Source organism: Spermophilus citellus (genome assembly GCF_964194105.1).
Source record: "Spermophilus citellus genome assembly, chromosome: 10".
Taxonomy (NCBI): Eukaryota; Metazoa; Chordata; class Mammalia; order Rodentia; family Sciuridae; genus Spermophilus; species Spermophilus citellus.
In genome coordinates this window covers 3,387,060-3,413,984 of record NC_138197.1, presented here as the reverse complement: position 1 = coordinate 3,413,984, position 26,925 = coordinate 3,387,060, and the positions used below count along the sequence as shown (strand labels likewise).

Here is a 26,925-nt window from a genome sequence, read left to right as displayed (position 1 = left end):
TTACTGCTGAGGACACTGGGTCTCCGGAGTGGATTTGGAGGACACGTATACAATAGGGTGTGATTTCTTACAAGGTTCTTTTTCCAATTTGCTTGCAGGTTCTTTCCCTTCATTAACGTCTGTTTGAAGCATTGACTCAGCGGCTAACCTACAGGCATTAAAGCATCCACTCTGAATTCAAATGTAGTTAAGGAAAAAAATAGAGAAAAACAAACCCGTAATATATTGAGCCTCTAAGGAGGAATGGTGCTATTTTTTTTTTAATAAGAAAAAAAAATTAGTTGACTCCAGTACCATTAAAATACTAAATGACTCTTGAAAGGAATTATTCTTATCAATACTTAATTTTTAAATGTCTAGTAAATATGTTAAGGTTGATAAAAAAGGCCTGTTAAGGCCTAGATTAAAGAATTAAATCTGATGAGATATCTATCATGATAAGTACACATAACACAAAAATTGAAATGCTGGAGCAGTATTTTAAAGATAACATGACACACAAAGGCCCATGCACAAGATGAAAACACCATGGGATCCTGGCTGCACAGATGTCTGTCTCAGACAATGAAAACACACTCAAACTGAGTTTCAACTAGGAGAATAGTTAAAGAAAAATATAAACAGTGGGGAGATAATAAAATAGGCCTGCGAACACTTTAAAGAACAGCATCAATTAAATTTATAAAGCATGCAACAGTGAAGTTTCCAATAAAAGCCACTTTTGTTATAAAATCATCTTTAGATTGTGTATCTAAGTTAAGCATGCAAGACACAAGGTTGGAAATGTCTGCAGTGAGCAGATGGACTCACACACATGCAAAAAAAAAATCAAGTGTTTTGTGGTATTTTATTTGTTTTTGTTTAACTAGCAAGGCAAATAGTTTCCAATATGCAATTTGAGTCAAACAATTTAATTAAATACATTGAAGCAATATTTTTTTCAAGCACAAAAGGGCAGAAGAAGAAATGAAGGCAACATAGCCGGCAAGATATGCACTGATCGGTTCTGGAAATCCACCTCTGGAAGACCATACAGGCCACACCCACACCCACACCGTGAGCCACGCAAACCCGCACTGGCCATATGCACACTCCCACAGTGAGCAACACACACACATGCACGGCCTGCGGAACTCGCCTCAGAACAGTTAGCGCTATGGGTACTGTCAGGTAGCATCCAATTGTCATTTCCTCAAGAATATCAAGCTCTTATTTTATGTGACTTACAATGTTGTAAGTCACATAAAATAAGAGCTTGATATTAACTCAAGGAAGGAAATAATTAATTAGTCTTCCTTACAATAACAACAGCAGCTAGAGTTTTATCATTGTTGAGTACATTTAGTAGCACTGAAAATTTAAAGAAAAATCAGATAAAACAGACAAGTAAGTTCTTTTACATATGATGGACTGTTTTACTTTTTCGATCAAATGCACACAGAAAATGCCTGACTCTGTTCCCTTCTTTCTAAGAACACAGTAGCCCTAGTAGCACCTTAAAAACCTCACTTCATTGGAGACAACCCAAGCTGGCTACTTTCACAGAAACAATTTTGAATTTTACATGTCTAAAAGTATTTATTTTTAATATACCTGCCATTGCATTACACAACCTTCATCTTGATTTCCCCTCCATTTCCCTCACTCACTTCTGTTTATCCTACCTAGATCCTGCTGTGCATGCCCAGAACTCCAGCTGCAGCCAGTTACATCCTCTTCCCTCTGTTCACTTGCTCTTACCTTCTCACTTCTATTCCTTTTAAAGGACAAGGCCCTTCAGCTGGTCCTTCAGATACACATATCTGACACTTTCTCTTTTAAGTCACAAATTCAATTATGCAGAAATTGGAGGCTTTGATGTTTTAGAAAAAATAGAAACAAATTACCTTGGATATTTAAAAATGTCAAAATAATTAAAAGTAATGTCTGAAGGACTGGTATAAACATCATCAAAAGCCATAGAAAACTTCACCTACATTTTCTTAACTAAACTGTCTTCAGACTACTGGAAAACCTTTGAGAAGGTAAGTTGATTGTTCCTTCATGGCTACTCCTTTACCAGGAGAAAAGTAATAGCACATTTATTCAAACCAACAAGAGATGTGTGGCTTTCTAATGACTCCCTTCTTCAGGAGTCCTTTCCCCTTGCAATCATTTTTGTCTTTCTCAAAGTTTTAGAGAAGTTGAAGGCGGGCAGATGAAACTGGGGGATTAGACTGCATGCAATATTGAGAAGACAGATAAAGAGACAAAGAGCATAGCTCATGCATCGAGAAGGGAGAGAAAGGGAGGGCTGCTGGCTGCCTTGAAAAGAGGACACTGACCTGAGAGAGCCGGGCGTGTTCTCACTTCTTTCACTTAAGGCTTGAGCAAGCTTCACACATTTCTTCTCCTTCTTTGGCTGCACATCCACGGGCAGATTTTTGTGAGGAGAAAGAGGGGCAGTGGGAGTGTTTGCAGACACTGACTTTTCTAACTGCAAGTCACCTTCTGAAGGATTAGGACAGGACTGTGTCTCCTTGTGAGGTGGGAATCTAGAAGTTCCTTCCCCAGCAGCACCGCTGGCACATTCGTTTTCAGCAGGGGTCACATCCAGAGGTAGCACCTCCCACCTCTTTTTGAGTATAGGAACTTCTATTTTCTCTGAGAATGAAAACCATTAGAAAAATCCAGTCAATGAACAAAAGACAGACCAAGGGAGAGCAGTTATACATAAAGTCTTTTCCTTTTTTCTATTCTTTCAAAATCCACTCATCACCTCACTGAAATCTATTTCTTTTTCTTTCTTTTTCATAGACTGCATTAATTAAAGCATTTATAGGTTATTTTGACCATAAATTTTTCCTTGGGAACTCAATACAGGAATTCTAGGAATGAATAAAATGTTCTCTTGTGGTATTTTGATAAAAAATTCTAAGGGGAGACGGTTCCTAAGGGAGACCTTGGTGCCATGGAGATAAAGATGCAGTGGCAAACAGGGAGTTTAGGATCAAGTCTGGCACTTAGCAGCTGGATGACCTTAGGAAAGTATTTAATCATCCTACATTTTAAGGTTTCTAAATCTGCAAAATGTGGATTAAAAATACTTACTTTGCTTTGTCTGTTACAAGGATTAAATGAAAAGAACAGGTCAAACTCTAAATATTGGATATCCCTTGCTGCTCCTTTGAAACCCAGATCATCTGGATTTACTAACCATCCTCCTGTCCCTTTGCTGTCTTCAGTTCAGCACACTACCCCTGAAATTCCTAATGGGTAATTTTTACTCACAGGAGCTTACTAGGATCAGGGAAGAGAAAAAGGACAAAAGAAAGAAAAGTCTTTTAATCGGCTATTTTTTCTCAGTGATGTGACTTGCTCTAATAACAGTCCAAACATTTTTCCTTAAAGGCTAGAACTGTAAGAGAAGAGGTCAGGTAGAAATCTCCAGTGATAAATCCCCTACAGAACGACCAAGCTAAATAACTATATGCCACAAAAATACATTCACAAGAACTCAGAAAACCAGAACAGGTAAGTTAGACTGTGAAGCCCACAAGGGGAAAGGTTCCCTGTTACTGCAACCCCTTTTTCTCAAGTTTTCATGGTACCACCTGCAGAAAGCCCCCAGAACTCAGTGTGTACACTGAAAAAAGTAAGCAAGAAATAGATATTTGACTTCCTCACCATCAGAGTCCCTCTGTGGGAGTCTCACTGCATGGGCTCACAGCAAGCACTGAGAATACTCCGTGGGATGCTCCTGAGACCAGCTAGAAGGAAGGAGAAGTAGGGCTCGAACTAGCACACAGAACTTGGCACTGGCCCTCCATCCCTGCCAGAGGAGACATGCTAGCAGACAGAATGTTTAGAAATGTTTACTGCTGGAGGCGGGGTTCATAGATCCTCTGGACTCAAGAGCCTGACTGGCTCTCCCACATGCCTTGAGTGTACTCCATGAATCTCCCATGGGTCCATCCAGGTTGGAAACTGCACCAGCAGCAGAGTTGTCAAAAAACCTACATCTAACCTGAGCTCGGGGTGCCCTCTAATGCTGAAATGGAATACCATAGGCAGTCTGCTAAAAATGTCTAAACAAGCCTACTGGAGTAGAATAGTCACAAACAAGTCCAGACCGGGAAAAAAAAAAAAAAAAAAGGAAGAGATACCTAATTCATCAATGCAGAGACAAAGATATATGTTACAAGTACTAAGAAGAGCCAAGGAAAGATGTCCTTATCAAATGGACAAAACATATTGCCAAAGATAAACCCAAAAGACATTCATATGCATGATTTGGCAGACAAAGAATTTAAAATATCTGGTTTAAAAAAAAACCTCAAGAAACTTCAAGAAAACAGAGGACTAATTAAGAAAATTTTATAAGGAGACATTTAACAGATTGAAATAATTTTTAAAAATCAAATTCTGGAGCTGATAAATAAATGAAATAAAAAAGCCACTGGTGGGCATTAATAGCAGAACTGATCAAGAAGAGGAAAGAATTGGTGAGCTTGATAACAGGCTATTTGAAAACAGAGGAGAAAAAAGAATGAGAAGGAATGAAGAAAATTCATGAGATCTCTGGGACACCATTAAAACAGCAAATCTATGTCATTGGTGTCCAAGAGGATCTAGAGAATGACAAAAGGTTAGAATTAAGTTTATTCAAAAATAGAAAAGTTTCCAAATCTAAGATACAAACACCCAATTACAGGATAATCAAAGGTTGCCAATCAGATTCAACCCAAATAACTCTCGAAGGTCAAAGACAAAGAGGACTATGAAAGCAGCAAGAGGAAAGAAAGAAGCAAGTGACACAGAAGGGAATTCCAATATGACTGGTGGACTTCTCAGCAAAAACCCAAAGGACATAAGGGAATAAGATGATATCCAAACTGCTGAAGGAAAAACATCTGCCAACCAAGAATAATGTACCCACCAAAGCTTCTTCAGAAGTAAAGGGAAGACAGACCTTCCCAGACAAAACCTGAATGCACTCATGGCAACAGACCTATCTTACAAGAAAGGCTGAAGGGAGTTCTTCAAATGCAAAAGAGAAAAAAAAAAGATGAGAATGTCTAATATGAAAACATCTGAAGGTATAAAAACCCACAGGTAAAAGTGAGCATTCCGATAAATCCAAAATAACACGGGAACTAGGGGATGTAAACCATTTATATCCTTAGTAAGAAGCCTAAAGGACAAAACTAATACAAATACAGTAATCTGCTAAGGGATATGTAATATAAAAAGATGTAAATTTTAACATCAAAAACTCAAAATATGGGAGAGAAATGGAGTTGAAGAGTAGAAGGCTTTTTTCTTTTTTGCTTTTGAAATTAAGTTGTTGCAGCTCAAAATAACCTGTTGTAATTATAAGATGTTCTGTGAAAGCCTCATGGTAATCACAGAGCAAAAACCTTAAATAGATACACTGAAAATAAAAACCAGGGGATCAAAACATGCTGATAGGAAAAAAAAAATCACTTAACAAAGGAAGACAGGAAGATAAGAACAAAGATGTACAAAACAACCAGAAAACAAGTAATTACATGACAGTACCCAAATCTGACTCTGCTGCCTACAAGACACTCACTTGTAAGGAATATAGACAGAGAGTGAACAAATGGAAAAAGATATTCCATTCAAATGGAAACCAAAAGAGAGTAGAAGTGGTTATACTTAAATAAAATATGCTTCAAGTCAAAAACTGAGGAGACAAGGCCATTACAAAACAACAACATAAAAAGAGTATACAACAATTGTAAATATATGTCTAAATACATAAAGCAAGCATTATTAAATGTAGATCGATAGGCAGCAATTTTTTTTGCAGTGATAAGGTACTTTAACAGCCCACTTCTAGCAATGGAAGAGCATCTAGCCAGAAACCCAGCAGAGAAACATCAGATTTAAACTGTACTCTAGACCAAATGGAGCTAACAGAAGTTACAGACATTTCCATGCACCAGATGCAGCACATTCCTCTCAACTGCACATGAAATGTTCTCAAGGGTATCATGTCAGGCCACAAAAGAGAATATCAGAAACTCTACAAAGATGTAAAAATTAAACATACTTAGAAGCAACCAATAAGTCAATGAGGAAATTTAAAAGATAAATTTAAATATTTCTTTTCACAAGTAAAAATGAAAATATACCAAAACTTTATGCTTTCAGCAAAAGCAGTTCTAAGAAGGAAGTTTATAGCAATAAACTCCTACTTCAAAAAAAGAAGGAAGAGAACAGCTTAGTGGTGGAGTGCTTGCCTAGCACGTGAGATGCACTGGGTTCAATCCTCAGCCCTGCATATAAACAAAATAAAGGTTCAAAAACAATTTAAATTTTTTTTAAAAGAAGGAAGATCTCAATGTCTCATCTCAATAAACTAGAAAAAAATAAGAAAAAAAAATAAGACCAAAATTAGTAGAAGGAAGAAATGGTAAGGATCAGAGCACAAATAACCAAAATAGAGGAAAAAAAGAAAATAAAAGATAAATGAAGAATTGGTTTTTGAAAAGATAAACAAAATGAATAAATCTTTAGCCAGACAAAAAACAACAACAACAACAACAAAACTCAAATAAATTTTAAAAAATCAGAGGTGAAAAAGGAAACATAAACTGACCCCACAGAAACAAAGAATTTTAAGAACTAGTAAATACAAACAAATTGGAAAACCTGAAAAAAAAATTTCTGGAGAGCAGAAGGCAACAGCATATCAAAATAATTAAATACCACGATCAGATGGAATTCACCCTAGGATCTAAGAATGGCTTAAAACACAAATCAACAAGCTGATATATCACATTTCAGACAAAAGGGCAAACACCATACGATCATTTCAATAGAAAAAAAAATTGACAAAACTTAACATCCTTTTTTGATAAAAACTCTGAATAAATTAGGCATAGAAGGAACACATCTCAGTATATTAAAGGCCATAGATGATAAACCCACAGACATCATACTCAACAGGGTCAAAATCAAAGTGTTTCCTTTAGGATCTGGAACAAGACAAGAATGCCACCAGCATTCACTGTTATGACTCAACACAGAACTTGAAGTCCTAGCCAGAGAAATTAGATAAAAGGAAGAAATAATAGGCAGCCGAATTGCAAAGGAAACCGTCCCTGTTTTCAGATAATACAATCTTTTACAGAAAATTCTGAATACTCTACTTAAAAACTATTAGAACTAATAAATACAGTAGGGATATAAGATACTAAAGCCAATATATAAAAGTCAGTAGTGTTTCCATTCAACAATAGCAAATTATCTGAAAAAGAAATAAGGAAAGTAATCCCATTTATAAAAGCTATGGTTTTTAAAAAAAAGTGAAATAAAATACCTAGGAAAAAATTTAATCAAGAAGATTAATGAGCTCTACAGTGAAAACCATAAAACACTGGTGAAAACTGAAAAGATAGAAAAACATGGCAAGATATCTCATATTCATGAACTAGAAGAATTAATATTGTTAAAATATTCTGCTGAGGGCCATTGCCAAGTAGGAATGACGCATCAAAATTTCCTTGCTAGCGTACCCCATGTTAAATGGATTTCGCTGTTGACATTGCATGTAAGGTGACCTTGCTCAAGGACCAAGGCGGATCTGGGTTTAGAGCTGATCTGGTTTGAGGAAGTATCCTGGTCCTTGGGTTTAGGGCATTCCCGGTTTAAGACAATAGGGGTTTTAGGGAAGTTGGAGGTTGAAGATTATTGCTGTCAGGATTAGGGTGTTCCTGCTGCTTGTTCCCATTGAGTTCTCGTGAGATTCAAATGGGATATTGGAAAAAAGCCTCTTGGAGTAGGTGAATTGGGCGGAGGAGAACTGGGATTGCCCCAGAACGTGTGTAGAGGCCGGTGTGAGTTCGGGAATAAAGAATTGCTGTTTGAATTGACAAAGCTGTGAGTGGCTTGTGATCTTGTGCCCAGCCAAGACTGCGGCAATATTCATTCTACCCAAAGCAATCTACAAATTTAATGCAATCCTCATCAAAATTCCATAATTTTCTTTACAGAAAAAGAAAAAAATAATCCTAACCTGTCTTAAACAATAAAATTTCAAATAGTCAAAGAGCAGAAAGAACAAAACTAGAACAATCCTAGTACCTGACTTCAAAATATACTACAGTGCTAAACTGACCAAAATAGCATGGTACGGGCACAAAAACAGTGAAGAGAGCAATGGAGCTCAGAACACATACTGGGGAAAGGACAGTCCTTTAATAAATGGAGCTGAGAAAACTGGATCTCCACATGTAGAACCATGAATATTCATTGTTTCTTCATTGAGAACATTCTCAACTTCTACAAAATCAACCTTTTTAAAATTTCACAGATGAATAGGATCGTGTAGTGTTTGTCTTTTTGTGCCAGACTTCTCTCTTATCATATACAAAAATCAACTAAAAACTATAAAATTACTTGAAGAAAACATAGGGAAATGCTACATGACCTCTGTCTGGGCAAAGGTTTTTTAGACAATCCCTCAAAAGCAGGAGAAACAAAAGCAAAAATAAGCAAACCGGATGATATCAAACTAAAAAATTTCTATAGCAAAGAAAACAATCAACAAAGTGAAGAAAAACTACAGAATAGAAGAAATTGCTTGCAAATTATACAGCTGACAAAGCATTACTATGTAGTATCTATAAGGAACTAAAAGAACTCAATAGCAAAAACCCTTCATATAATCTGATTTTAAAAATGGGCAAAAGACCTGAACAGACATTTTTCTAAAGAATACAGAGGTTTACGAAAAAATTCTCAACACCACTAAATCACTAAACATCAGGAAAAATGCAAATTAAACCACAATGAGAAACTATTTCACCCAAGTTAGAATAACTATTATCCAAAAGAAAAAAAAGAAATTCTGGTGAGGATATGGAGAAAGGAGAACTCTCATATACTGTGAGTGGGTCTATGAATTAGTAGTCATTATGGAAAATAGTATGGAAGTTTCTCAAAAATTAAAAATAGAATTAACATGTGACCCAGCAATCCCAATACTAGGTAGGTGTGTGTGTGTGTGTGTGTGTGTGTGTGTGTGTGTGTGTGTTTCCAGATATCTGAACTCCCATAAATGGAGAAAGAAAATGTGATATGTATAAGGAATGGAATACTATGCATTCATAAAAAAGGTATGAAATCCTGTCATTTGTGACAACTTGAATGAACTAAGGATCTTGTGTTAAATGAAATAAGTCAGGCACAAAAAGGCAAACACTACACGTTCCTATTCATCTGTGGAATCCAAACCAGGTTGATTTTGTAGAAGTTGAGTGTTCTCAATGAAGAATGAATATTTAAGGTGATCACATGCTAATTACCTTCATTTAATCATTACACAATGTATATATAAATAGAAACATAATAAATGTCCAATTATTATGTGTCAATAAAAAATATAGAATTCCCAATATTTAGTTGGAACATGGTCCCTGAGAATCAAGATTGAATTTTCTCAATCTTGCCTTGCTGTGACAGCAAGGCCACATAAATCAACTCTGCTCAATGGGATGGTGGCAGACAAACACAAAAGGAGTCTGAATCCTGCAATGCCTCCTCAGACTTTCATCGGCGGAAGAATAATCACAAGCACTTAAACCTAAACTGTGTTTAGATCTTCTATAAATAATCTGAATTAGCATAACTTCCAACATTAGCTGCTTATTTAACTTTTCGGTATGACAATATGCTACGATTTTAAGTGGATAAGCCTCAAGTGTCAGTATGATAAAGCCTAGACATCCAAAAAAGCCACATATCACATTCATGCATACCTAGTTCCCTTTGAATTTTTCAGCTGTAAATTTCCCTTATTAACTACAGATTGATAACCACAAAATTGGTTTGTAATGAGATTTGCTAAAAGCTATAGTTTGAAAAAAATGTTGATATACTTTCTGAGCTACTTAGGACTTAAAAGACAAAAACATAGGAAACTTGCATACCTTCAGGTTCATACTTCAGCTTTAATTCATCTAGCTTAGCTCTCAGTTTCATATTTTCACTTTCTGCAAGCTGAAGGCATCTTTCATTTGCAAAAAGTTTTCGCTCGATATCCAGGGCCCGCTGGCTCTCAAACAATGCTTTCCTCCGCTGTATGGACAATTCACTTTTGCTGCTTTCATTTTCTTTGCTACAGTAACAGAAAAGAAGAACCAAGGAATGTTAATATATAATTTTGTGAATAACTTAGTGGGATGAATCTTTAATTTAATTTTATATTTGAACACTTGGTTAAAAATATATTTCTTTGGGATTTCTAGTAACAAAGAAACAACAAATAATTAAAGTTTAACAATAGCATCCCCCGCTGCCAAAATTCATGCATTATTCCAAGGTGATTCATGCATAAATTCCCTTTAAGTTATGAGATACTTATTCTTGAAAAATTTGGATTATAAGAATATTTTCTACATTAAAGTCCTTTTTACTTACCAATCTAAAAAGCTAAACACAAATTATTTACTGAAAGTATTCTTCAGTAATTAGTAATTATTAAATCTTGCATAAAACTCATGTATTACACAGACATGTTATTGACTTTCTTTTCTGTGGAAATTTCTTTTGGCAATTTGAACTTAAAAATTTGTTATTATATGAATACCATCTATTAAAATAAATAAAAAGTCTTTATCTTCCATCTGCCAACCCAGACACCTACTTTAAGTTCTCAAGCTTTAGCTGAAGTAAATCTGTATAATAGGTGTTATCTTCCAGAGCACCAGAGTTGCCTGAAGGTTTTGAATCCATACTTTCATATAAATTCTAAAGAAAGCAAAAATTCTTATTAGTTACATAACAAATTAGGTTACTGTATGCTTATTAACAGTGGCAGCAGCCACATGTTAATCTCTCATCCTTTGACAAATACTCTTCAAAGATCCATCCACTTACCTGAGTGCAGTAGGTACAAGAACCACCAGTCCTTCTTCAGGTAAGAAAAGTGGCTCAAGGTACTACCGGCAAGTAAATCAAGAGCCAAATTGTGAATCCAGATCTAACTCACACTCGTATCTCTGACTCCAACTATACCTGTCTTTCAGATTTCACTCTCCTGGCTTTTAGAATGAGAGAAGCAAATGCTTTTAGGGTTGAATTCTGGTATGACAAAGCTATACAATGGAAAAATATGAAAAAGAGAGGAGATTCCTGAGGTTATTTTTGGTATCCACGCTTTAAATATTCTGATTCACTCTTTGAATATTTTCTTTACTGGAAAATAAAAAGCAGATGTTTAAAAACTTGCAAAGAATTTCAGAGATTGCACATTTAAAAATCCTCCTAATTTAAGGTCACAATTTTCAAAGTATAGCACAAAGCCCCAGGGATAGACTACATATACCTGCCAAGTGACACACTACAAATTTAGCTAAAATTATAATACTTTTAATAGTTTTTAGAAGAAACAGAGGTAAAGTCATATAAACAAATTTTTCTTCAAAAATGTCAAAATAAAGAAAGAGAAACTGTTCCAGATTAAGGAAGACTGAAGAGACTTCATGGTAAAACATGCAACCTTGGATTAGGCCCTAGAATTGAAAACACTAGATTTTTTTTTTCTTTTAAAATTTGCTTAGGGTATGTTTTCATCAGCTTTTTTTTTTTTTTTTTTTTTTTTTGTCTCTGTGACCAAAAGATCTAACAAGAACAATGTAAGGAGAAGTTTACTTGGGGTTCATGGTTTCAGGTCTCAATCCACAGATGGCCAACTCTATTGCTCTGGGCCCAAGGTGAGGTAGAATATCACAGTGAAAGGGTGTGGGGGAGGAAAGTAGCTTAGAAAATGGTAATCAGGAAGCAGAGAGAGAGAGAGCTCTCTGCTCACCAGGGACAAAATTCCAGTCACTCCTCTAGTCACACTCTACCTGCCTAAAGTTACTACTCAGTTAATCCATAAGTGGATCAATCCACGGATCAGGTTAAAGCTCTCATAATCCAAACATTTCTCCTCTAAAAATTCTTGCACTAACACAAGAGCTTTTGAAGGACATCTCATATCTAAACCATAACAGGGTATCAATGATAACTGGCAAAATGTAAAAAGTAGCTTGGTTAATAGCATAGTTCAATGCATATCAATGTTAATTTGTAATTTTGACCATTTGCTTATATCTCCAATAACATCATGGTGCTTAGGGGTAAAAGGACATCTGGTTTGGAACTCACTCTCAAAGTTTAAGAAAAAACATATAAAAAGAGAAAAAGTTATAAATCAAGCGTACAATTAAGAAATAGGGAGCTCTGAGTCAAAGGCATGTAGGAGTACTTTCACTTTCCTGGAAGATTGCACTAATTGCAAAATAAAATAAATTTATTAGAATTTATTAAAGACATCCATAAATTCCAGTGGATATACAATGTTGAATTGACAAAGCTCTAAAAATAATGGAACAGATAGCACTAAAAAATAATTACTGATGACATTCAGGCAAGAAATCTCACTGACATAACACTGAGCAGAAGACAGAATCAAGGGTATATATACTACATGATTCAATTTATATGAAGTTCAACAGAATGTTCACATGATGTTGACACAAAGTTAGGAGGTGGGAGCACTTCATTTAAATGGGGCTTTTCTGGAGTGCTAGGACTATTTTATGTAATCTGATATTAATTGTAAGAATATACATATACAGATATAAATATGTGTGTGTGTGTGTATATATATATAAACATATATATGTTAAAACTCACTGAGTTGTACACTAAAGATATAGGTACTTACAAACAATAACCTGATAATAACAACACAAATAGAATAGATTGGTTTGTCTTTGCTTTAGTAAAAGAAGCATGGTCAATAATACTGAAAAGCAGAGACAAGAAAAAAATAATTTAAAGATTGGCTCAATATGTACTGAAACTGAAAGTCAATTATACGATGAGAAACCTATTTAAACTGAAAATTTAAGATATTCAAATAAAAATCCAGCCACATCTTTTCAAGATATTATACATACCTTAAATTTCTCCAGATTTCTAATTTCACCTAAAAGATGTTTTATTTCACCGTTCTTCTGCTCTAACATGGAAAACAACCGTTCCTGCTGCTCAAATTCAGTTTGAGATCCTTTCATCTGTAGCAATGTAGCAATCTGTAACTAGAATCCCCCCACCACAACAAAATTGAGATATTCTGATAAGCATATTTCTGGAACAATTTGTATTTTGTACTAATACTATTTAGAACTTGTTTTGAAAACTAATTAGTTATTTCTAGTCTAATAATTGGAAAATATACATCAATTAGTTTTGTTGTAGACATAACTTTGGAGTATTTCTACTTTTTAATGATATCTGAAGTCTTTAATATAGTTTTACCTAGTTTGTGATACAAAATTGAACAGCATGACTGTGGTCCAGAGGGTGTCATTTAACTGGTAAGTAAGCCTGGACAAATGTGGCCTGCTATTCACCACCAAAATTCTCCATTAGCTTTACTTAAGTAGGGGAAATTGTTAAGCAGCTCAGTCACAAACATGATATTCACAATGATAAGAATGGGAAGTACCATATGAGTATTTTTCTACACTTTAACCCCAAGACAGTTCTGAGAGGCAAGTTCTATCACCTCTACTTTGTAAATGAGGCATGCCTTTTAGATGCTCTCAGAATATATGTCCCAGGTAACCACAACTAGCAAATGACAACTATGCTTCAATCCAGTCCATCTAATTCCAAGTTCAATCAGTGACCTTTCCCATTTCTCTGGTAAAACTGACATCTTGAAAAAAAAATCTAAACTTTCTTCCAAACACCACCTTAGGAACATCAGGCAGAACAGACCATACATTGGAATTCTAAGGACTGCTATAATCTTGGAATCTTTCTAATTACCATAAGGTTTTCTGTTACTTCTTATTTGTGTGCAGCAACAACCAACAAAACCCTTAAAATTAAAGGGGTTAATTACATGCTTTGAGGAGCTGCAAGAAAAGGGAACCCTAAATAGTTCAAATTTCCATCTAAAATAAGCCTTCATGAGAAGTGAGAAATGGCAAAAGCTAGTCTCATTTGATGCGGGAACCCAGAAAGACTCAGAATAAGTGAGAAACAAACACTTTTAAATTCCTTTTCCCTATTCTATAAAGATTTAAACCTCCCTGGCAAGGTTAGAGAATGATCATTAAAATAAACAATTAGTAGTTGTTAAACACACTAATGTTTTTCCAAGATTAACTTTTTGAAAACATAAAAGTATCTTATGATCTACCTGGAATTTCTAATTTTTAAAAAAATCATGCAGTTCTAGAAAAAAATATAAAAGTATACCCCTTGAAGGAAAAGATGGATTTTGTGATATATTTATCTATATAATGCTAATATGAAGTAGATTTAACAAACATTTAAGAGCGGTAATTCCACACCTTCATTCTTTGCATCTGTTCTCTATTAAATGCATTTTGCTTCTTTAGTGACTGATACTTGACTTTCATACCGATAAGCTGGCGTTCCATTGCCGCCCTTCGATCTTCTACCTGGAAAACATTGAAATGTTTAATTGTTCTTGTACTAAATGAAATAATAGTTTACCCAATTCAATTATTAGAATACTTGTAAGTACCTCTGCAAACAAAGAGTTGCCCTTACTATTGGGATCCAAGGCTTGCTGGAGGGCCTGGCCCAATTGCACCTGCAGATCTTGATTTGCTACACGAGCTTTCTAAATTCAAAAGAAAACAATTTAGCTAATAGAGATTAAATTAGCATGAAAACAACTTAAAAACTGGAAACAATACAACTGTAATCATAATACCTCTAAGGCATTATAGTATGAAACTGCTTCTTTCTCCCGCTCTTCTTTTTCTTCTTTAAGTCGATCTACCTGGCGCATTAAGTTAGTACTAAGACGTTCTAGTTGTTCCTGTCTGTACTGTAGTTCATTCACTTCTTCCTTGAGAGCATTCTATTCAACAGAAATCGAAAGACAAAATTCTCTTGAAAATGCTTTCATTTAGCAGCTGCTCAGCTAACTTATCTGTAGTGGTTCACATTCAAATTAAAACTACAAAAACCTGTCAAAGTTGTCAGATACCTATTAAAATTTTAAAAATTACTTAATTTTTCAGCAGGGAACCAAATAAAAAGCTCTAGAGACTGCTCTTTCTGACTGTGAATTCAGGGCTTTAATTTTTAATGACTCATAGTCTGAAATGAAATCTATGTTCACACAAATTTCAACTTCCACTGTACTAACATTTTATATTATGACACAAACTAGGATCAGAAAATGTCTACGTCCTTTCAGAGCTTTCATTAATGTAAAGGTACTGTCTGCCTTATTTAATCAGGTCACCTAATACTATTTTTTAAAATAAAGTAATTCACCTAAACTACATAAAACATTTTTGGATAGTTAGATCAAAGTAGGTCAAAAAAACATTTCTTCCTCCACACTAGCTCATTAGAATTATTATAAAAACACATAAAATGTATGCAAAAGAAAAATTTAAAAATCTAAGAAAACACATGCCATAAAAATTACCTTCACACTTTCCATTTCAGTCAGCTCGACCTGAAGAGCCAGCATCTCTGAAGACATGCTTTCGTGGACTCGTTCAGACATCATCCGTATTTCCTCCGATTTATGAGACAGGAGTTCCTTCTGGTGGTCTACTTTGTGCTTTAGCTGCTTTTCACTAAGCCTAGCTTCATCTAACTCTCCTTTCAGTTTTTCTATCTAAAGTATAAAAAAAATCACAATTTTATAAATCAAAGGGTATTTTCTTTCTGTAAAATATCACTGAATGATCCAAACTTGTACAAGAGACTAGTAGAGCTTCCAAGGACACTCCAATAGTGACCCACCTTGTTTTATAAACAGTCCATTCTAGCCATCCAAGTGGTTTGGATGCATTAAAGCTACCAGAAGCACTGTGTAGCTGTGTAAACGATGCTGTGACCAGCCATGCAGAAGCAGAAGCCTGATTGGAAGGCTACCACAACAGTCTAGGGGAGAGGGGATGGTGGGGACTAGAGCCACAGTAGCCTACATCAAGGTTCTGTTGGCCAAATCCCCACAACAGGCTGATGAATTCAACATGAGAAGTAAGAGAAAGATACTGGGGGGAAAAAAGCCAAACCTTTGGCAAAAGTGATTTAAGAACATCAGTAAGACTGAAAATTTTGTATTGATATACTCTTTGCTCTACCACCTAAGCCATCTCTACAGTTGGTCCTTAATTCAGGCCCCAAAAAAATATCCCCTATACTGCTACATTTGTTTATGTAATGAAAGCTACATAAAAAAAAAACCCACCAGGAGAAATGAAAATGCATCATTACCAGTCATTACTGTCTAAAACCAGATTAGTTCCAGACAAGCTAGACTATTTGTCAGTAATGTGCAGGATGACTATGTATTTCACAAAGGCATTATTTGTTTGTTTTACCGTCTATTAGGAAAAAATAAACCAACTCAAATATGTGATTTCATTACTAAAAATAGAAAAACACTTAGAGCTAAATCAATAAAGAATTAAGGCAGCAGTATAGCTTGTACTGACATGGAAAAAAATCTTAGAAGATGTTACATTAAAAAATCTAAAAATTGAAAGAGACTTCTGAGAAGACAATAAAAAGTCAAGCAAGTTTTGAAAGGGTTTTGAAAGAAAGGGTTTGTAAAAGTCTGGATTCCACACGAAGAAGAGCCATGGTGAAGTTCTGGATTCCTAAGTAGCAATCTGAAGGCTGGATGGGTGGGGGTGCTAGAAAGGAATGGGCATTCATGAACAGCTGTTGTCTATTTCGTGTTTATGTATGAAGTGGAGCTAGTATGTAATGTGTCAGATTATGTACACACTCAGTAACACAGAATTTGGTGTGAGGAAGACTTGCTTCAATTCACAACTGACAATTTCTAGCTCTCACCTTGTCCAGTTTGCTTGATCTACCTAAACACTGGTTTTCTCATCAGTAATATGGAGATAACAATAGGATTTCCCTTAAAAATATATTTTGAGAACTGGATCATGTTTTTCCTCAAAAAATAAATTATAAGGTATCAATACTAATATATAGTAATTTATAAGGAACTACTGATTTGTTCTACAGAATTACAAAGCACACCACTAGCTGCAGTAAAGGCTAAGGGACCACTCTTTCTGAAAGGAGACTGCTTGACTATGACCAAGGATGCCTCAGTAGTTACTAAATAAATGGATCATAAAAAATTGCTGCTATCAAAATTGGAAAATTGTATGTAATTAGAAGGCTATATTGATACAAGTCTCACTTTTATAAGTCATTTTATAAGTTTTTGTTTCTCAGTGTTTCTACTCTCAACATTAAAATGACAGAAAACTGATCTATGCTATTTTCACAGTGGTACTTGAGAAAAATCTTTATCACCTTACATTAACAGATGGTTGCATCAACATGGGGTATTTTTGCTCTGAAAACATACATATATTCAAACCTTGTTTTTTAGTTCATTCACTTCCTGTCCATGGCTTCTGCTTAGCTGCTCTTCTAATTGTTCTAGCTGCATTTTTTGTTGTTGCTTAATAGCTTCACATTCACAGCTCAAACTTTCTAACATGCGACTCTTGAGCTCAACTTCTCTCTGAAGAGTATATTTTTCTTGTTCATAATTCTGAAAATAGATTCAATTACAATTCAATTACATAAAAAAATCACTTAAAGCTATTACATATAATCAGTTCTCACCTTCAACTGGCTTATTCCTGTTTCATACATTTGCTGCTTTCTGAGGTACAACCACATGTTAAATCTGGAATAACTTTGTAGCTCATCAGTTTTAGTGAATCCCTAAGGTATATTCTGAAAGTACAGTAATGTCAAAAACACTCAGGCTGAAGTTAGTACAGGCATCAACTCTAGAAAAGATGCAAGGTTACCACTTTCCAATCTGGGGCTCTGATGCCCTAGTAACCCGCAATGCAAAACGTAACTGGGGAGGCATTCTCTGGATTCCAAAATCTGAATAAAACTTTGTATGATGAGTACCATCAGGCTACGTTAAAATGTCCCTGATTTTGGCTGCATTATCAACTGTCACAGCAGCATGTCTTATCTCATGCTGACCCAAAACTAGGCATTTGTTTGACGATTAGGAAAATAAGCTACTTATTATTTCGTACAGTTTGATAGCACAACCTTCAAATCTGGAGTCCATCTGAGAGAGAACATGAAAAAGTAAAGGGACTTTTGGTAACAAAAGACCAGAAACAAGGTCTTAGGCATTCAACCTTCCATCTATTCCACACATACTTACTAAGAACCCAGCAAATATGCCAGGTAACAGAGAAACTCAGATAAATATAAAAAATGATGCCTGACTTCAAGGAGGATCAATGTCTAAAGGAACAATAAACACACAATTCAGCAATTACATTAAGTCACAGTAACTGGTAAGTGCTAGCTCAGAATACACTTCCTGAAGGAAGTAATGTCTATATTGGTTTTTAAAGTATTAGGACACATGCTTGCATACTACGTTCTGATGCAGAGAACATCATAAAGTGAATAACTGTTTAACTAGTCAGATCATTCAGGTGTCTGAGCTCCACACACAATCAGATATCATTTGCATTTTATATGCAGGGGATGTTCCAAGACCCTGGGTGGATAGCTGAAACCACAAGTTGAACCAAACTCCATATATACATATGTACACACATCTTGATGAGTTTTAATTTTAAATTAGGCAAGTTAGAGACTGGTAACATAACTAATAACAATTATAATAATATGCTGCAATAAAAGTATGTGAATATGATCTCTCTCAAAATATCTCATTGTACTATGCCTAGGTGAGGAGAGGAAGTGAGGTGGAGCAGGTGGGATAAAGTAGGATGGCACCGGATTTCCTCACACTATTCAGAATGGCATGCAATTTAAAATTTATTATTTACTTATGGCACTTTCTATGTAATATTTTTAGACTACAGTTGTCCAGAGGTAAGAAAAGTGAAACTAGAAATAAGGAGGGGACCTACTGTATGGTAAAGTCCATGATAGAGATATGGTAATTGCTTCACTACCCTGTAGAAGGCATTGACAGAGAAGTATTAGTTCAAACTCCTTCATGAAGCTTTAAAGTATAAGATAAAATGAAACTAGAAAAAGGACCTAAAACAAGTAACATTATTTCTCCAAAAGCACTTCCACTTTTGATAAGTTATTTCTCCAAATAATTATATATATCATGGTTTTATTTTCTATTAGATTTTAATTCTTTGCTTTGCTTTATAATTAGGTATTGAGCTTGTGGTCAAGAACAGTACCACATGGAAAAACAAGAGCTGTCATTAGTAACTTTTACCTGCTATATTTATAATTTTCAATTTTAGTTTATACCACTGAGGATTTACTAAATTAAACTGATTTATTCATTTTTTCAATAAATATTTGTGTGCAAAGCACTAGAGAATATAGCAGTGAAAAAGACAAAATTCTTAAGGACCTTGCAATCCTGGAGATAATTAGTACTGCAAAGAATTAAGAGTGAGTGATGCTACCATGTGCAGTGGTGCACACCTGTAATCCTGGCGGCTCAGGAAGGAGGCAGGAGGATCACAAGTTCAAAGCCAGCCTCAGCAAAGGCAAGGTGCCAAGCAACTCAGTGAGACCCTGTCTCTAAATAAAATACAAAACAGGGTTGGGGTGTGGCTTAAGTGCCCCTGAGTGCAATCCCTGGTAACTATACCCCCTGAACTCCCCCCACAAAAGAGTGAGTGATGCCGACTTTAGTTAGGGCTGGTCTCTATGAGTGACATTTAACTGAAATCTGAAGATTGAGGATTCAATCTATGAAGAGCGGGTGAGGAACAACTAAGCAGGAGGAAAGAGCTCATATAAACCCATAAGGCAAGTCTAGGATAGCCTGAACAAGGAAAAGCAGTTTCCTATGTTTGCAAAAGTCCAGCAGAAGTCAAATCACATAGGGATGTATAAACCCTCAGACTATCTTTTGTAAATACAATTGAAAGCCTTATGCAGATTGAGAAAGGAGATGACATGATCTCTTGTGCTTTTCCATGAGAAAGAATGATTCTATGTTGAGAAAGAATGATCTGAATGGCAATGATAGAGCAGGCAATCTGGTTAGAAGGCTGGGAGAAAGAAGACAGTGGCCTAGATAGATGTTTTATAAATCATGTCCCTAAGAATTTGTGGACTAAATGTGAGACTTCTAGATTTTTTGGGTCAAGCAACTGAATGTCATTGAATTTACTAAATAAATAAGCTAAAGACAGAGAATGTTTGATTAATAGACAGGGAATTAAATATTCTGTTTATATCAAGATTGAGATACTCTTAAGTGGGCAATTGAATACATTAATTAAGAGTTCAAGGGAGGACTATTGCTCCTCCCTTGAACTCTTAATTAATTGTTAATTAAACAGTTTAGGTTGCTTAACTATTATGGGGGCATTTAGATGATATTCAAAGCTCCAAAATAAGTGAGGTCACCTATGTAGAGTGTGGACAAACAAAACTTAGTGATAAATATGGTAGGTAAATTGTGGTAGAAAGAGTAAACATAATTGAAACTCAGAACACACTGCTTTGGAAAGAATATCAGGAATTCATTAACTTATTCACCTTTAATGAAAATGGCACAGATAAGAAATTAGATCTTCAGAAAATAAAATAATTATTGCTAGACAAAATAAACCTTCAATAGCTAAGCACACCCTCATAAACAGAGGAATCCACAGTCTTACCTCAGTCATGGTCATCATTTCATCACGACATTTATCTAATTGATTTTGCAATTCACTTTGGCTCTCCAATAGTTGTAAACCATACTGTGCAGCTTTTAGTCGCTCTTTTTCAACCTCTTTCAGCTTGCTTCGAAGATCTGCAATATCTGCCTCCATGTTCTTTTCCTGTTTTTAGACTATTATAAATAGAAGAAATATAATTTTTTGAGCTTAAACAAAAAAAACCCCTACAATAAAACCAATAATAAAGGAACCATGTATCCCCAGTGCTACTATCATATAAAAACATAATATTAAGATTTTACTCCTGACTTGTAAGGAGTCAAATTTGCATTCTTGTTCTAAGAGCAAAAATTGTTCTGATAATTTTTTTACTTGAGTTGAGACCAAACCAAAAAGAACAGAAAAAAAAATACACTCAATTGTGTTCCTAAGAAACTCAACATTAGGAAACTATTCAATTGTTATATGTTAAATGTTCGTAATTACTAAGGTAGAATTAGTCTCATAATTGTGTTACTGTCAAAATAATCAAAGTAAAAAGAGAGCAATGACAGAAACCTAGAAACTTTATGGTATGCATGCATGACTGCTACTTAAGAGTATAAAAAGACAGTTTTAAATCAGACTCACAAGATAAAGTAAAGAATATCCTGTCTTATTTTTTATAGTAGTACTACTTTGCTGAATGTATTTGTTTCATTGGAATCAGATTCACAGTATTTTTCTAATTACTCTTAACAGAGTATGTAAAATAGAAACTATGTTCAGAGCAATTTCCAGGCTAAGCCTTACAACTTTATACATAGGATAACTGTACTTTAACTTAACCTCATTTATTGTCCCTTCCTCTTTGGCCCTAGTCCCTTTAAGCCAAACTGAAACTGGACTTTGCTTTTATAGAGCATCAGATGATTCCCTATGTCTTAAGTTTATAGAATCATGCATTTAACAAACATTTACTGAATGCCCCATTAGCTAGGCTTCATTCTGGGCACTTCAGATCATTATGGTGTAAAACTGGCAAAGTTACTCATTCATTAAACTTACATTCCAAGAGGGGAAAATAATAAGTAACAGCGTAATAATTAAATACATTAGAAAATAGAATTGGAAGAAAAAAAAGCTCAAAAGAGATAGGTGGTGTAAATAGGAGGCAAAAGACGGGAAATAGGTATGCATCATTGTGTGGAAGAATGTTCCAGGCAGATGGGAAACCCTAATATGGAAAAAGAGTCCAAGATATGAACTACAATTTAGGTCACAGATAATAAAGGAGCCGGCAGATCAGTCCATTATAAAGAGTTTGGCTTCTAGCGTGTGTGAAATGGGAAGTCACTTCAAAGTCTGAAGTAGACAATTTGGTAAAATTTAAAAGAATCATTTCACTGCTGTGTTGAATAGTTAGGATGGAACAAAACTGGAAGCAGAGAGACCATCTGAGATAATGCCTCATGCTAGGTGGTGGCATAGTAGGTGAGAAATGCCCAGATTCTGCCTATATTTTAAAGGTAAAGCCAACATGATTTTCTTATATATGGAATATAGCAAAATAAAAAATGCCTTTAGAAAGTAAAAATACCTTCAAAGCTCTGCCCTGAGCAACCAGCAGAATGGAGTTGCCCTCATTTGAGATATTGATATAAAGTTTTTTTGGGGCCAGGGGGACCAGGATTTCAAGTTTTGCATGAAAAATGTCAAGCAGGCAGCTGAATGAATACATGTGTAGGAGAGGGGTGTAGGCTAGAGATATAAATTTGGAAGTTATCAGCACAAGTCCTTCAGATTGAGTATCAACAGAGGATGAACATAACAAAGAGGAGAGGACGAAGGACTGAACCCTACTAGAAGGTGAGGAAAAGATGTAAAGTATATTCAGGAGTTAACAGTGAGGTAAGGAGGAAATCAAGAGCATGTGCTGTCTTAGAAGCCAATAAACAAAGTGTATTAAGGAGGTAGGAGAGATCATACCAAACGCTGATGCTAAGTCAAATTGGCCACTGGATTTTGAATTTATGGAGGTCACTGGTGACCCCAAGAGAATTTTGGTGGGAAGATGGGGTAAAAGCCCACTTGAAATGAGTATGATAGAGAATGGTAGGAGATGAAAAAGTGACAGAAAATACAGTTTTGCTTCAAAAAGCAAATAGAATAGTAGCTGGAATGGAAGTAGAGACAAATTTACTTACTATTTTAAAGATACAAAACAATATGTGTGTATACCCTAGGATAAATTCAGGACAGAAGATGACATAGGAGATACTGGAGAACTGCCAGAGTGATGTCCTTGACTAGAGGATGAGGTCTAATGTACTGAGAATGTAGCATGGATATCTTCTCTAAAATGAAAACAAAGCATACAATATAGATGCTGATTAACTAGGGAGATATAGTAGGGAGTATATTGAAGTAAACCTAGTTGGTTTTTTGTTCATTTATGTTTTGGTAGCAGGGTATTGAGGATTGAACCCAGGGCCTGCCTGGCCCATGCTAGGCAAGTGCTATACCACTGAGCTACATCCCCAACCCTAGTGTGACCTTTTAAATGCCTCACTTATCACTGAATTAGAAAACAAAGTTCTTAACTGAGAATCAGTAGGTAGGAGATATAGGGTTTTATAATAGGGTAAAATAGATACCATAAACTAACCAGTGCAGACTACTTTAAAATGCAAGACCTTTTCAAAACCTATATACAGTGAAGCTAGCCAGCTAACTGTTGCTTTATTAACAATAACTTATATTTGTTGGGGATTTACCACCTGCTAAAAGAAGTGCTTCAAATACATCATCTCATTTAATGCTCTTCATGAGCCCGTTAAGCCATTATTATTATCTCCATCTATCAAAATAAAAATGAGGTTAACCTCAAGGCCTCCCATTAAGGAATACACAAGGAAGCCAAAACATTAGTTCTCATTCATTCAAAAAATTTGCTGGAATTTTATTATATGTCAGACAATGCACTTAGTGTTGAGGATAAAATAATGATCCAAACACTAGAAAATATTTTGTCTTCTTGAATTTTACAGTCCATTAGTAGAAAGGCATCAAATCAAATAACTAAACTATAATGTTACAAGTGTGATAAGTGCAAAAGGGAGAGCTGTAACTAAGGTGGTATGTAAGCCTATAACAAGAGGGAACTGTTCCCTGATTACGTGACTTTTCAGCTGAGCTCTAATGAGTGAAAAAAGAATTAATCTATCAACTTGCAAAGAGTTAACCTACCCTTTAGCCATGGACGAACTAAAACTAATATGTGCCATACATTTTGCTTGGTACTCTATGTACATTTTCTTAGCAATGTTCTCAAAGATCTCATAGGGTAGAAGAACTTACATTTTAAACATGCAATCTTAATGTGGCACAGAAAGGTTAAGTAACTTGCTCAGGGTTATCAGTCACTCAGGAGCTAAATGAGATGGGAACCAGAGTCCATTTCCAAAGCCTGGTGCTCACATTTCTGTCTGGCCTCTCAAAACAGCATACAAGCCATGCGCAGTGGCTCACGCCTATAATCCCAGTGACTCGGGAGGCTGAGTCAGGAGGATCCCAAGTTCAAAGCCAGCCTTAGCAAAGGCCAGTCCCTAAGCAACTCAGTGAGATCCTATCTCTAAATAAAATACGAAACAGGGCTGAGGATGTGGCTCAGTGGTTGACGGCCCCAGAGTTCTATCTCCGGTACACCGCTCCACCCGCCCCCCCAAAAAACAGCATACAAAAAACATTGGAACACAGGAAGCTCTAGAAGTCAAAGCTGCCTAGGTCCTTCCACCTCCATCCCTTACTGGTGGCACGAATTCGGGCAAGTAACTTAACGCCTTGTTTCATCATCTTCGATACAAGGAGAGTAATAACCATCTTACAGGCTTATTGAGAACATTAAACATGATAATGGATGGAATACAAATAGGGCAGGGAGACACGCATGATTTGAAAGTTTCGAGCAACATTTTAAAAAAGTAAATAAAGGACAAAATTCATCTTGACGTTTTACTTGACCCAATGCATCCAAAGTATCATTTCAACTCGTAATCATAATAATTGCCAGAGATACAGCTCTTGTGGGATACTACCTTTCAAATCCAGTGTATAATTTACATTTAATTCGGGTTGCCACAGTGGCTAGGGGGCCATCGTACTGGACAACGCACCTCCAGGGGCCATCAGTCTGAGGCCCCCGGCAGCCGCCTGGCCTTCCATATTTATCCAGAGTTCCCCAGAGAAGCGAGAACGTCCAACCGAAGACTGGGGCCCGACTGGAAGCCAGCTTATAAGAATTTAGGGTTCCGGGCCAAAGCCTCCGCCAAGACCCAGGCCCCAGGCTTCCTCAAGCCCTGCTCCCCGCCGCCTACGCTCCTCTCCACTCTCACTAGTCTTTACCTCTGTCGTCCTCACTCCTTCCCCCAGCTGCTGGCAAGAGCTGAGAGGTCTGGGCGTCCAGATCCGTGATGCTAACCTCAGCCTGCCAGAGAGTTGCCCTCCCATTCATTTACCTAGTAGTCCTGTAAGCGCCAGGGCTTTTTGAACACAGTTCCCGCGAGAACTCTCACTTCTCACGAAACGCTCCTCTAACAGCGCGAGAAAAGCCAACGCCGAGGAGCTTTCGGCAGAAGCGCCCCGCCCCCTCCCCTCAACGACTGCGCAGGTGCGAGTGGCGAGCCCTGGACTGGCGCAGGCGCGGACCTGGCCTCTTGGCGTGTCAGTTTTACCTCAGGTGGTTTTCCAGGATTTCGTCTAGGTGTCTGCTTAAAATTGCTATGTTTGTGGGGCTTGTGGTTTTATGACAGGGCCTTCTGGAGGGACAGTGTCGGTTGGCGGGGATGGGTGGGACTGACCTTGGGGGCAGTTGTCAGCGTTGTCCACCCACCAACGGACTGCGCGCGTGCCCTCCGAGGACCTTCCCGCAGAATCTCGTGGTTCTAGGACCCCGAGTCTGGGTGGCGACGTGGGTCCACGGTTACCATGTGGCTTTGTGCCCCACCTTGTAGCTCCTTGGCGCCAAGTTGCACACGGCAAACAGCCCAATAAGGTGCACACCATACCTGTCACCTTCAGAGGAAAGCCAAGCCCCAGGAAGAAAAAATGGCTGCCTTAAGTGACAGAATCTCAGTATGAACTAATGCAGTCCGATTCCAGAATCCAGGCTCTTGAGAGCATGCGTGTTTAAATAATCTTATTTTGTTAACCTAGTGTCTATACGTTATTTAAAAATTTAAGCATTCATAAAGAATGGCGTCCAACATTTAGCGAACACTGCTGAGTCCTAGTAACCATTATGGGGTCATCTTTTCTTTCCTATTTTAGGACTTGGTTTTTGGCTCCCCTCCCTTCCATCATCAGCTTTTTTTCATTTCTGTTGGACGGTCCCTCTCCACAGAATAAATGTTGTAATAACTGCCATTGCAAAGTGATCATAGTAATAATAATAGACAAAATTTTGTAATAACTGCCATTGCAAAACAACAACAACAATTTCCCTGACTCCAATCAGGTACAACCCCATTTGTTTGCTTCTCTTTGTAACAAAACACCTGAAAAAAAATGTTTACAATTACTAACTTCATTTTCTTACATTTTATCCCTGCCTGCTCCAACTTTAGCTGGGGTTCAATTCCAGCCAATATTGTGAAATGACACCTCAAGATCACCAGAGATTTTTTTTTTTGTACTGGGAATTGAACTACTTGCCTTGTATGTGCTAAGCATGTGCTCTACCACTGAGCTACACCTCAAATCCACCAGTGATTTGTATCTTGCATCAGCAAGTAGTCAATAATTAGTTCTTCCTTCTGCTGAAATTTGTCAAGAGTTTATTGCTTTCATCGAATTTTTGTTTTATGTTTTGGGGTGCCGCACTCTCCTTGATTTTTCCTCTTTTCACTTTCTTTTGGATACTTTTATTCTGACTGAGTAGACCAGATTACAAAAGACTAATCTCAGTTTTAAGATAAGCAACAAAGATAACAGATGCATCTGGGGCCTGAATGAACCAAATGCTCATTCATTTTTAATCAACCCTGTGTTCTTTGATAAAGGAAATAAATACCATTTCCCCTGTCATTTAACAAAGATTCCTCAACTCAGAAGTCAGGAAGACACTATTCTAGCCTGGACCAGTAATGAAATGAAAAAGCTAATCCAAAGGTCTTTCTTAACTTTTTTTTTTTTACCTCCTCCTTTTACAGGAGAAAGTAAACTCAGTATCATCATTTAAGTAAAGGATTGAGTG

The 26,925-nt window shown here is 36.4% G+C and overlaps 1 protein-coding gene across 1 annotated transcript; it reads right to left on the bottom strand.

The window, feature by feature from the left end:
• Positions 1-25,184, bottom strand: LOC308658535 (protein Spindly-like; the record flags this gene model as incomplete). Its single annotated transcript, XM_081311291.1, has 12 exons — positions 25,077-25,184; positions 20,691-20,866; positions 17,417-17,593; positions 15,485-15,679; positions 14,756-14,905; positions 14,564-14,662; positions 14,367-14,477; positions 12,960-13,100; positions 10,658-10,761; positions 9,942-10,129; positions 2,325-2,643; positions 1-148 (listed from the first exon to the last, which is right to left on the bottom strand). The coding sequence occupies exons 2-12, from the start codon at positions 20,844-20,846 to the stop codon at positions 1-3; spliced, it is 1,788 nt and encodes a 595-aa protein (XP_081167417.1). The 5' UTR covers positions 20,847-20,866; positions 25,077-25,184.
• Between the last annotated feature and the right edge of the window lie 1,741 nt (positions 25,185-26,925).